Here is a 12497-nt window from a genome sequence, read left to right as displayed (position 1 = left end):
GTTTTCCTTATCTGTAATCCTTGAGCTCAAATAGGCTGCTTCTGTGTATGTAAGGCAAATAAAGCTGGACCTGCTTCACACTTGATGACTGCCTTCTCTGTAGTGACCAAAGGTTCTCACTTAAGTATTTCACTCTTCTATATCATAACTTTGATTTTTTAGCACACTGAATTCTCAAATTTCATAGAGAAAAGTATTATCATTTTCTCCAATCTAAATACTTAAAATTTCTATATTCCATATGCTCAGTAACATATATTTATTCATTCCAAAATTATTAATTTTCACAAATTACTCATAATTGTACCCGTTTTCTCACAAAATAAAAATTGATCTTTACACATTTTAAATTTATGTCTAAAATTTTAAATTTGGTTCCTATTATAGCCTTTATTAATTTTAGATGTAATTACAAAAGCAACAGAAATATCTTAAAAGAAAAATACACTGCAAATGAAAAAACAAAAAAGAAAAATACTCTCATTTTAATGCCTTTCTTGAATTCAATTAAAGTTCATCAAAATGAATACACTTAGTACACTCTGTTAACTTCCACTTTGCTTAGTATTACAGATACTTTCCTGTGAATTCAGAAACGTAAACAACAAAATGAATCTGTCTAGTATTTCTTGTCCAGAACAAGTTGTCTAGGATACAATTTTATTTGTTACAATTGTGTAGTGACATGATAGATAACTACAAAATTTGGGAAAAAGAAAAATGACTTCAGCAGACTAGAGAAGGAGTTTCTAGATTAAAAAAACCAAAAACTTGTGGTCTGACAAAGAAATTTTGAGTGGATTAAAAAAATTGGCATTCACGGATTTATTTAACCTAGTCCTCACTTAAAGATTAATTCAAAGTCTGTATTAAGCTGTTTAAAATATACATTTTTAAGCCAGACTGACAAGACAAAACATCTCCCCTCTCTGACAATTTCAAAAATACAAACTATCGTGAGTTTAAAATTACACAAATCTCTGAACAGAAGGAGACAGAAGCGACAGCCAAGCTCCGTTCACATATTCCTAAATGTCATCTAATCACCAAAAGATACAAAACCTTCATATATTCTCTAATCAATTTTGGATATTTCAACCACCCAAACATTTTTTAATGTTAATTAGTCCACAAAAACATAGAATCACTATACAGACCACCAAAAATTTTCTAGAATTCTATCCACAATGCTTTAAAAATTATTTATTTTGGGGGCACCTGGGTGGCTCAGTTGTTAAGCGTCTGCCTTCGGCTCAGGTCGTGATCCCAGGGTTCTGGGATCGAGCCCGGCACCGGGCTCCCTGCTTGGCAGGGAGCCTGCTTCTCCCTCTCCCACTCCCCCTGCTTGTGTTCCCTCTCTCGCTGTGTCTCTCTCTATCAAATAAGTAAATAAAATCTTTAAAAAAGTAAAAAATAAAAATTATTTATTTTTGGTATTTACTATACTTTTTTCTTTATATTTTAGGCTTACTTATTTCATCTTGGATCTACAACATAATTATACTAACAGTATCTTCTGAAAGTTTAAAGCACTGTAAGCTTAAAGCACTTTTTACACTGTAGCTGCTATGTTCAGAAAATTATGCACACTTTGTTTCTGGAATAAAACTGTTTTTTCTTAAACTTTCATGTATTAATAAAGCATGATAATTAATAAAGTAAAAAATAAAAATTATTTATTTTTGGTATTTACTATACTTTTTTCTTTATATTTTAGGCTTACTTATTTCATCTTGGATCTACAACATAATTATACTAACAGTATCTTCTGAAAGTTTAAAGCACTGTAAGCTTAAAGCACTTTTACACTGTAGCTGCTATGTTCAGAAAATTACGCACACTTTGTTTCTGGAATAAAACTGTTTTTTCTTAAACTTTCATGTATTAATAAAGCAATAACTGGAAACTACTACCATGACTGAAGTTCTGATAATAGCAACACAAACCCTTACAATAGTGCTTCTGAAGTGCGTTATCACTCACAGAATCCTACAAAATAGGGGCTATTATTAGCCCATTTTACAGACTGGGGAACAGAAGACTCCAGCAGTACTATTTTGCCTTGTAACAGTCATGTAAAATACTATTGTGTAGTTGGGGATGGGATAATCCAACTCCCCCTTATGTTCAAGCCACTTTACAATTACTCAGGAGTATAAACAATTTAACAGGTACTTAGTCCATTTAAAAATCTTTGCAAATGCCTCAAACTTCTGTAATAATGGCATCTACCAACAGAACAACCGTATGGGTAAGAAAAGATGAAGTTTTGCCCATTTCAGCCCTTTAGCATGTAACATTTCCCTAACACATAATGTATTGTTCATTATAAGGATTACAGAGATATTAAAGGCCTGTCTTAGAGACTACCAAGATGAGTTTACCATGTTACTGATACTCTATTACAAAAGGAAACAGTAACTGTATTAGGCACATTCACTTCATTATTTGTCACTCTCCACTCCCAAAATTATACTGGTTAGGTTTTAAAACACCGTATTATCTTTAATATAGGACAGCAATACCTCATTCAAAAACGTGTTTTTTTTTTTCCTAAAACCTGTCCCCTAACTTTCCTACTAATCAGCATACTCTAAATACATGCACACTTAAGATATACTTAAGTATATCCTATTCATGGTTCTTATTCTCTGAATTTAAGCCCAGCAATAATTTATGAAAACTAGTACTTAAACCATGGAGAGAAACATACTAATTACAGAATAAAGAGGTAGTCTACAATGTGGTTAGTGTCTCAAAAATACTCATCTATCTCCAAGAAGATATGATATTACAACCTAAGAATGGCACTATAAAAAACATTTATACAATTTTCTACTCTGCATGTTTTCTCCATATCTATTTTCTTGTGTTTTGGATAATCAACAACAAAATGAAAGAGCTGAGTTTTTAGAGACAATTTATCACTATTTCAGATTAGAAAAATTTTAATTCACTTATTTTACAAATGAGATAACTTAGGCCCAAAGAAATTCCATGACTTGCTTGAGGTAACCTGCAGGCTTGACTGTTGGCAGGGCTAAAAATCACAATCTCTATCTCCTGACTCCCAATCCTTCACTTGAACAAAAAGATTTCTAATAAGTGGAATGATTTTAAGAAAACCAAATACTGCTACAAAAATTAAAATAAGAATTACATCATTTTAACAGATTAGCAAAACATGAACACAGTTCAAAAAAAAAAGCCCTGTAAGAAATGTAATCAGAATTCTAAATTTGGTAAAAATGTTTAAAAATTCTGCCTCATAAGCACGCAATCACCACTAAGTAAGTTGACAACTAGATAGCAAAACCAACTAATAACCTCTATTCAATAATAAACCAACCAATTCCACTATTCAAACAGAAATAAATGAGAAAGCTTTCTCTTTAGTCCAAAAATTAGTTGAGTTTTCCTGTTCTAAACAAAGTTTGCCACCAATGCATGGCTCCTTTTAAAAAATTAGAATTCTAATGAAAGTTTATAATATGCCCTCTTGTTTTAAAATCAACCTATATTTAAAAATATAAAATCTGATTAAACATACACAAGAGAGAAAAAAACCACTCAACTTCCTATCAAATTCTATTCACTGTTAAAAATGTTTTAAATCTTTAGATGATAATATCATGTTTTATCAAAACTTTTTCAATCACACCTGAAATAAGCACATCTTTTTTTTTAGCTGTAAACCTTTAAAACTACTCTTAAAACTCTACTTTCCTCTTGATCAAAACTCAAATCACTGTGATTTTATTTGTAGGTTGAGTACAAATGCTGATCTATGCTTGTTTTTAACCTCCCAAGTACAAATATTATACACCATCCTAAATAGCTGTAATTTGAGATTTTTCTAGAAATGTCAATCTGATATATAAATTCTTCCATTTAAAATATTATTCAATTTATCAGTTAATGTAGCAACAAATTTCCAGGTATAGGTAGACACTACTGAAACCACAAACAATAGTTATTTTCGTTTAACTCACCAAATAAACTTAAAACCAATGTTAAGTAAATTCAAATTCAACTGAAGGCAACTTAAATGTTTTCTAGGTCATAAGAATACAAGAGATTTTGCATATGCTTACCTAGACATAAAATTTCAAGATCCTACTATTAAACAAAAATGTGCTCAGATACTTAGTGTTCCAAAATGTTTGAGTTGATTCTCAAAAAGTCAAAGTTAAAGCAAATACCCACACACCTAGATATATAGTTTGATGGATGTAAAAGTACTCCAAAAGGTGTCTTGTATCCAGTAGATAGAGACTGACTAACATGCTAAATGAATAAAGGGAGAAAGTGAAACAGAGAACTCTAAATTTTAATGAGAATTCTTAACTGTCTCACGAGTATGCCAACATGACTATTCTGGTAAGAAGGTGAAAACACTCCAAACAAGAAAATCCACTTCCATGCAAAATAAGTGGATTTTGGAAACATAACAACACTAATGTAGACACCACTTATTGTCCCAATTCTGAAAAAGAGACAGGGAATATAAATTCATTTTATTAATATCTGAGAGATAAGAAACCCTCCCCCCAAAATTAAAAATGAACACTGGTACCCCTGTTTTTACTAGAGAAAACAAAATGATATTCTTACAAGCATCAGACATTCCCATAATTTGGCAAGACACCATCAGCTGCTTCATTTTTAAAAATATATTATTACTTAGAGTTTCCAACGTAAGAAAACACAGCAATCTTCAGTGACAGGGGTTTGTGGGTTTTTATGAGATGCAAGGATGACTTTTGTAAAAAGAAATGCAAAAAAGTTTTCTAAAATCTGCCCAATTCTTAAAAACAGAGTATTATAATCTCTTTAATTTTTTTTCAAGTAAGGAAGACGTGGAATCCACTCAGGAATCTTGTCAAATATTTACAACCCCCCCCCCAAATCATTCACTGTAGCAAAGTATTAAATGAAACTAGCCTCAACTACTACTTGAAAACTAACAAAGTTGGGAACATATACACTGTTGTTAAGTTTCCCTTAAATTTCCTAAACGTGGGTTTCCCTCATTTCAACATCTGTAGGTACTTAACCTAGAGTAAATCATAAGAGCTTCAGATCCAAAAGTTAGATGTTCTACATCCAAATGAAAACAAAACCCATCAAAATCATGTCATGCCTTCACCTCACTTTCAATTTTGAAGTAGCTGAAACTTCCTAATCATTTCACAAGCCTTCGTGAAGTAACATCACTCGTTATAACTACCTCAAAACATCAGTTCTGAATCAGTTGCACTGCACAGATTAAGCACCCCCCCCCCCGCCCAGGTCCCCTGGCCGTGTGACTGCTCTAACTGACCAACACACACATATTCATACAAACAACCTAAATCAGTTTGGGAGACAGAATATGGAAAATATTAACAACCGAATACAAATACGTTACTTTTCCAGTCACAATACTTAACAGGCCCGCTTTCAGAAGACAATTTTTAGAAATTACTAAACATACTCGCTTTGAAAACACAAAATTAAGAAACCGGTATTTTTCATGCGATTAAAATATATCACAATATAAACTGAAAAACTTTTACTTGCCAGGTTCCGTACCACAATAAATATAAGGGTAAAAATCAAAACTTTTCAGTGGCCTCCAGTAATAGTTTTTAACTGAAAAAGCGGAATAACACGAGAATTAGCAAAATTAGAAAAAAATCTGTTAAACTTCTGGCTTTTAGAGTGTTACAGCTTTTGCACTTCTGCAAATGTGTTTTGGTAAAAGCAAGATGAGCCTCTGGCCAACTGAAACCCTCAAACAAAAACCGTAGCTCTGAATTTAAGAAAAGCAAAAGAACCGAGAGAGAAAAAAAAATAACGCCTTGCTACGGTTCCGCTGCGGCTGAATAGCCTGCTTGTGAAATGCTAATGCCACTTCGGAGCAGTTAGTCACCAGCTATTGTGTGGGGCAGGAGAAAGCCGAGCCGACCGCGCGTGCAGAGCGAGCGAGCGAGCAAGCGCGCCCTCCTCCCTCGCGCCGCTCCCGCTGCCGCCGCCTCGCGCGCGCCCCCGCGCCCGCACGGACGCGCGCGCCGGCCCCTCCTCCTCCGGCCTTGCACTGCACAACACTCATGACGTACCTTTATTTCTAGCACATTAACAAAATATCACAAATAAATTGTCGGCAGCCCCTGCGGCCTCGGGGTGCGGGTCCCCCCGACCACTGCCCCCCGAAGCCCCCGCGACGGCCTCCCAACCCTCCCCGTGGCCTTTGGAGCTTTCACGTTCTGGGGCCAAGTTTTTGTCTCTGTAAAAAATTGCGGGAAATTCAATTTTTATTCGACTCGGGGAAAAGTTTCTTTGCTCCGCGACGTGAATGTCTCACCAGATTCTGGTAGGTCCTGGGATGCTCCTTCCCGGTCCAGTCGGTGCGGCGGGGCAGCAGCTGCGGGGAGAGGACGCCCCGTGAGCCCGGCCCCCAGCCCCGGCCCGCCCGCTCCCCTCCCCCGCCCGCCCCGCGCCCCGGCGGGGACCCCGAGCCCCGCGCCCCGCGCCCCAGCGGCGGCGGTGGCGGCGGCGCGGCCCAGGGGCGGCCGCGCGGCGGCGAGACGCGCCAGGCCGCCGCCGCCCTTACCTCCTTCTCGGCCACCTCGCGGATCAGCACCTGCAACAACAAAGCGGGGAGAGCTGAGCCCCGCGCCCCGGGCCGCAGCCCCGCCGCCGCCGCCGCCGCCGCCGCCCTCCCCCACGCCCGCGAGCGGCGAGCGCCGGCTCGGCCCGCGCCGCGCGCCGCCGTACCTGAGCCGCCTGCTGACAGGGTCCATCTTCCAGGAACCGGGCGATGAGGAAGTAGAGCTCTGCGCGGGAGAGGGGGACGGGGAGACACACAGGCTTAGCGGCCGGGCGGCGGGGGGCGGGGGACCGCGGGCGGAATCGCCCGGTGCCAGCGGCCCCAGCAGCCCCCCGACTTACCCGATCGCAGCTCCGAGAGGCCTTTCCTCTCACAAGACATGTTTATGGGTCACTTCAGGGCCGCCGGCGGGACACCCCGCCGCCGAGGGGAAGCGGGGATGGTGCCGCCGCCTGCCCTATAGCTGTCACTGTGTGTTCACGAGCCCAGCCTCGGCTCCACCATTCAAGCAACGGCGGCGGAGGCGGAGGAGGAGGAGGAGGAAACAACAACTCTCAGGCAGCGGCTACGGCCGCCGCCGCCTCCGCCGCGGATCCCTCCGCCGCAGAAAGGAGTCCACCGCCTTCGCGGCCCGGGCTTGGCCCTGTCCTCGGCCCGCGCCCCCGCCCCCCGGCGCAAAAAAGGAGTGCCTTCGACCCCGCGCCCCAGGGCCCCCACACCCAGTGTGGCGAGATCCCTGCCCCCTCCTTCCCGGCCAAAGGTGCGATTTATTTATTTATTTCCAGTCGGAGAAGATGTCGGAGCCGGAGCCGCGGGTTGGCTGAAAGGCGCTTTCTCTGTGGAGGCCGACCGCGGGAGGGAGGGGGCCGGGGACGGCTCCGCGGAGGGATCTGACGCACACGAAGCCGCAGCACAGGCTCTATTCAGCGGCGCTGGCTGGAGCTGAGATGGAAGTTAGTTTCTATGTAGCAGAAATGGGAAACAAATGAAGCAAAACTGCCCAAAGAGGGGAAATGCCCCGAGGATGGGTCTCACTCACACGCGCGCACACAGACACACACGCAGAGAGCCCTCTCGCGCCGGGAAAACTCGGGATCGCGCTACCCGGCCCGAGTTGAATGATAGTGTTTGGTTTCTGTCTCTTGCCATGTGCATGTGTATAAATGCTGCGGATTGGCATCTGTGTAAGTCTTGTCCTGCGTTATTTCTGCAGCCTATGCAAAGTGTTGTGTAATTTATTGGAGTGCCGTATATTGCAATAGAGGTTCGGCTCTTTTTGTTAAGCACTTGGTGTTTGCAAGCCCGTTATTTGCTGAAGCCACCTCTGCATATATCTTTTATTATTGCCATTGCCTTAAGCATTTTACATTTAAAGATGTTTTTTTATTGTTGTACGGGCAAAGCGAACTCCTGATCTGTACTTCAGATACTCTTTTTCCTGGTTACAAAAAGGCTAGTGATGGCTAATTAGGGATTTGGGATTAAAGAACCTTAAAGCTTTTTTAAGTGTTTACAAGAAGGAATAATGTAAACCTGAGAGAAAGGAAAGAACGCTAATATTTATCTCTAACTGATCTGGAGGTAATTTACTGACAGATCAATAACCCACCGAGGGATATTGAAAGAGTATACTACAGTTTAGCCAAGGTGATTAGTGATTAAATAATTTAAATTATGTGTGTATCTTACAGTTGACTTCGTCATGCTAATTAATGGCTTCTAATTTGAGGTGTAAACCATTCTTGTTTACAGTTAATCACGGGAAGACTTCTTGAAAACTGACGAAAAGAGAAAAAAATTAATCTTTCGTAAATTAGTACGTAATTACCGGTTTTATATGCTAAATCATACATCTGTGTTTTGCTGATGAGGGTAAGGGCCTTGTTTTTTAAAAAACGAATATGGGTGAAATTAATGGAAACAATGGAAAAAGCAGTTTGTTAGAAAACAAGGACACCAAGTGATATTTATCTCCAGATGATTTAAGCACTTTTCAAAAAGACTTGATAGTTGATTTTTTTTAAGGATTGCATTTTAAAAGGACTTAGGATAGTCGTTCTTTGTTAACATTTAACAAAAGATTCTCCTTTAAAATTTTAGATAATAAATTGCATTTTATGTATCTGGTCTGAAAAGGTTATTTGTGGGTAAAGGACCAACAATCTGTATTATGGCTTTCTAGATTGTTTCCTCAAGCCTTGTTCCCTCCTAGCTCCTTACATTACTAGTGAGAAATACTTGCTGCAGCTGCCTTGGGTTGCACTGCAAGACTGCACCGGTGTGATGCCCTATACTAAATATCCAGAAATCATCCTACATGTGAGGAAGAAAAAAAAAAAAAAGCCTAAACCTCTTTGGAATGATAGGATGTAAAATTTCCTTTTAGAACAATCTTACAATAAAAAAGAGAAGTTACCATGACTTGTCCTATTGGAGCCTGGTTATCAGAGTACTGTTATTTATTGAAATGGCTATCCTTCAAATACTGAAAATATTTGCGTTTTTAAAGACATTTATTCCATTCTATCTATTATAGGTAAGTAGCTTGCTTCTGGATAGTTAGGTTTGAAGGGCAGACATTTAATATGCCTTTTTGCAATTCTCTTTATTTCTATGACTGCTGCTTTCTATTTTAACTTTTAAAAAAGTCTTATATTCTTCAAATAATTGTGATATTTTACATTATCATGATGTTCTTCATATAAACAGATTATAGGAACTAAAAATTATAGTAATAATCTTCTGGTTTTGAAATATTTGCATTAGTCTGATTCTTACTAATAGATGTTTTATCCTTGCAAAGGAAAATAAACCAAATTATGACATGGAATGTAAAATTACTCTGGCTAAAGTTTTCCATATATGTCTTGTGAGTGTTATGTAAACATGGAAAACTAGTATGATTATCTCATGTATGCTTTTCATTTAGAAGCCACGAAAACTTTTCCAAAGTTGATACCGGTACTTAGCTGCTAAAAAATGTTTAAGGAAAATTTCCCTTCTAAATTTTCTGAATATAATGCTCTTGTCATTTTGACTAACCTTTGACAATGTTTAGAGTTTCTTTTTCAAAGACCTAATTTGAAGACAGTTGTAACTTTGCCTTTGAATTAATTTATTACTATCAATCCGCTATAAGAAAATGTAGGTTACTGGCTAAAAATTAAAACTTCTCTGCAACCAAATAAAATATTTGTTTTTTAAAATAGTTGTTAATTGAACTTTTCTAAATCCTTCAAATGTAACAAATAAAATACTCCCTTATAAGATTTTAATTTCTTTAAACATGAAACACATTTCTGGATTCTGGCATCATCAATTAACTATAAGGTTTATATTAAGTCATTTATTGTACATATGTATGCAGAAAGTCTGTACATACTGAATAGAAAGAAAATTTTACCTTGAAGCCTATATTTTAGTTCCCAAGGCCATGGCACTTGTAGTTCTTTTCTCAGTGTTAACTCTTTCGCATATAAGGATAGCTCAGATTCCATCTATACCCCTTTTTGTTTGATTATTTGAACTTTTTCATGGACTTCAAAAATAAAATGTCAATTTAAAAAGATTTCCATGCTTTTTATATAAGAAGGCTAACAAAAACAGTAAAGGTTTGAAAAGCTAACAAATATTTTTATATAATATAGTCTCTTTAGGAGAATTACAAACTTTTCTTGAAATGTAAAAGTTTCTGTAAAATTCACTTCTTTTCTCTTGGCATCACATGAAACAAGGTTAACACTTAACAAAAAGTTTGTCTTGATCCTGATAAGCTATTATTCCAATGAAATAATCAGATGCTGCCATTTAAGTCCTTCTTGGAACAAGATGGGATAATATTTATAAATGAAATCTGACTACATTTATGAAATTTGGTTTCTCTCCACTAGGATGATGAAATAATATATAACTCCAAAAAAACCTTTGCAAATACAACTTTTAAAACTATATATTAAGTCTTGTTTTTATTTTGGTATTATTCTTTTTATTTTTTATAGCAAAAACTTTATCCTCTAAAGTGTAGAAATGGAAAAGTAGAAAGCATTCTTCTTCAAAAAATGCCTTTTAAAAAAAAAAATACTGTGCCCTAATGACAAAATACAGCTATCAAAAGAGTCTTGTTTAACACACCCCACTCCTTCTGGTTTGCTCCCCTATATTGTATGTTTCTGTCCATGTCTATTTGACTTTCTCTCTACACAGACATTCTTCTTCCTTCACAAAGCTTGAATGTATATCAAATTTGAAACATACGAGCAGATATACTGTTTGGCTGCTACAGAAACAATAAAGATAACCAGGTTCAGTAAGCCAACCCATTATTTAACAATTTGTATGGTCTCCCTTATATCTCACTGAGAAAAATTTTACTTATGTTAGAGCACAATTCCTTTTTAATCTGTAGCAAAGATTAGCTGGTTACCAACAATTGTATAATTCCTTACTTATTTGAATGTTATTAGTAATTCACTACTCAACTTTTTTCCTCCACATTAAATAATCCTAGTAGCTTAGATTTTTTTATATTTAAGTCTTAGTTTGCACAAAAAAATACATAGCTTCATGGACTTATTTATATTTTTAACATCAATTCATGAGTTAACAGTACAATTACGAAGATTAAAGAAGAAAAGCAATTTTAGAACATATTCCCACAAGATTTGGAGCAGCACAGTGGATGAAGTAGAAAAAGCTGTTCCAGATGGGAAGAAACTTAAAGGAGAAGTCTGTAGGCATGTTCTATCATGTGCAGATGTCTGATGGATCAAGAGTGGGCTGGACTGAACACAGAACAGTGGAAAAGAGAAGGTAGATTGGGGAAGAGATGCAGAGGCTTTGCAAGTTGCTAGTGGTGGTGTCTTGGATGAAGCATACAATTATCAGTGTGATTTAAAGATGGGATTTGAGGATGAGTTAACTAGTCACTTGCCTTTACATATGCCTGAATTCATAAACTTTGAAAACCCCAAGAAGAAAAATTATTTTATTCATGGAAAGAAAAGGGAGAGATTTATATGACAAGTTAGTGAGGAATCTCTACATAATAAAAATACTCAGAATCAAGAACACACAGTAGACACTGTTGGTGAAGAAGAATGTTTGTTTGAAGAGTAAATCTGACTGACAGAATGCCCACAAGTCTGACTTGAGACTCAACTATGAGAGTAAGATGTATATGAAAGTAAGATCCAACTCAAAATTGAGAATGAAGCCAATTTAGATTTAAATAGACTTTGTAATAAAGTGTTTCCATTTTCCGAATTCCTACAGAAAATTCTAATTATACCACCTTACTTGTAAATTGCTTTTATTTTTCTTCTTGTGTATATATACTTGGCAAAGATCTCCTTAACTTATGCTTCTGTTATTTTATTCTCTTTGATGGGTATACTTATATATGTTGAAATAGTGATTAGCCCAAAGAATGCATTCTATTATACAGTTATAAAATTTAAAATAATATTGATAACAAGTAGATATTTGAGATGTGTGTGTTCAAATTTTAAGAAAAGCTTGTAATTTGCTTGTGAGATTACACCTACAAGTCCCATTGCATTCATAGTTTTCATACATACATTTGAGCACATAAAAATATGGGTGCAGATGAGATGGTTACAGTAGGGGCACCTGGGTGGCTCAGTCATTAAGTGTCTGCCTTCGGCTCAGGTCATGGTCCCAGGGTCCTGGGATTGAGCCCCACATTGGGCTCCCTGCTCCCTGCTCCGCGGGAAGCCTGCTTCTCCCTCCCCCACTCCCCCTGCTTGTGTTCCCTCTTGCTGTGTCTCTCTCTTTCTGTCAAATAAATAAATTATTTTTTAAAAAATGGTTACAGTAGGTTTTTTAACACTCATCAAAACTTACTAGATGACAATGATTTATAGAAAAACTAATATAGCCTTTAAAT

At 37.7% G+C, this 12497-nt stretch overlaps 1 protein-coding gene across 4 annotated transcripts in view; it reads right to left on the bottom strand.

Annotated features, from left to right (window-relative positions):
• The window catches only part of LOC113927426 (pleckstrin homology domain interacting protein), a 138112-nt gene extending 128189 nt beyond the window's left edge, over window positions 1-9923 (bottom strand). The window contains exons 1-4 of one of the 4 annotated variants that reach the window (XM_027603247.2): window positions 6934-9923; window positions 6760-6818; window positions 6596-6625; window positions 6347-6406 (exon numbers count right to left, since the gene is read on the bottom strand). In XM_027603247.2, the coding sequence (XP_027459048.1) occupies window positions 6347-6406; window positions 6596-6625; window positions 6760-6818; window positions 6934-6973 (189 nt within the window). In that variant the 5' untranslated portion in view covers window positions 6974-9923. The remainder of the gene's footprint in view (window positions 1-6346; window positions 6407-6595; window positions 6626-6759; window positions 6819-6933) is intronic. The other 3 variants (XM_027603246.2, XM_027603245.2, XM_027603244.2) reach the window with 3 other exon arrangements.
• Between the last annotated feature and the right edge of the window lie 2574 nt (window positions 9924-12497).

This window comes from Zalophus californianus, chromosome 7, assembly GCF_009762305.2.
Source record: "Zalophus californianus isolate mZalCal1 chromosome 7, mZalCal1.pri.v2, whole genome shotgun sequence".
In the NCBI taxonomy this organism is placed as follows: Eukaryota; Metazoa; Chordata; class Mammalia; order Carnivora; family Otariidae; genus Zalophus; species Zalophus californianus.
Note: the sequence above shows the minus strand (reverse complement) of the source record. Positions and strands in the feature narration are given on the sequence as shown.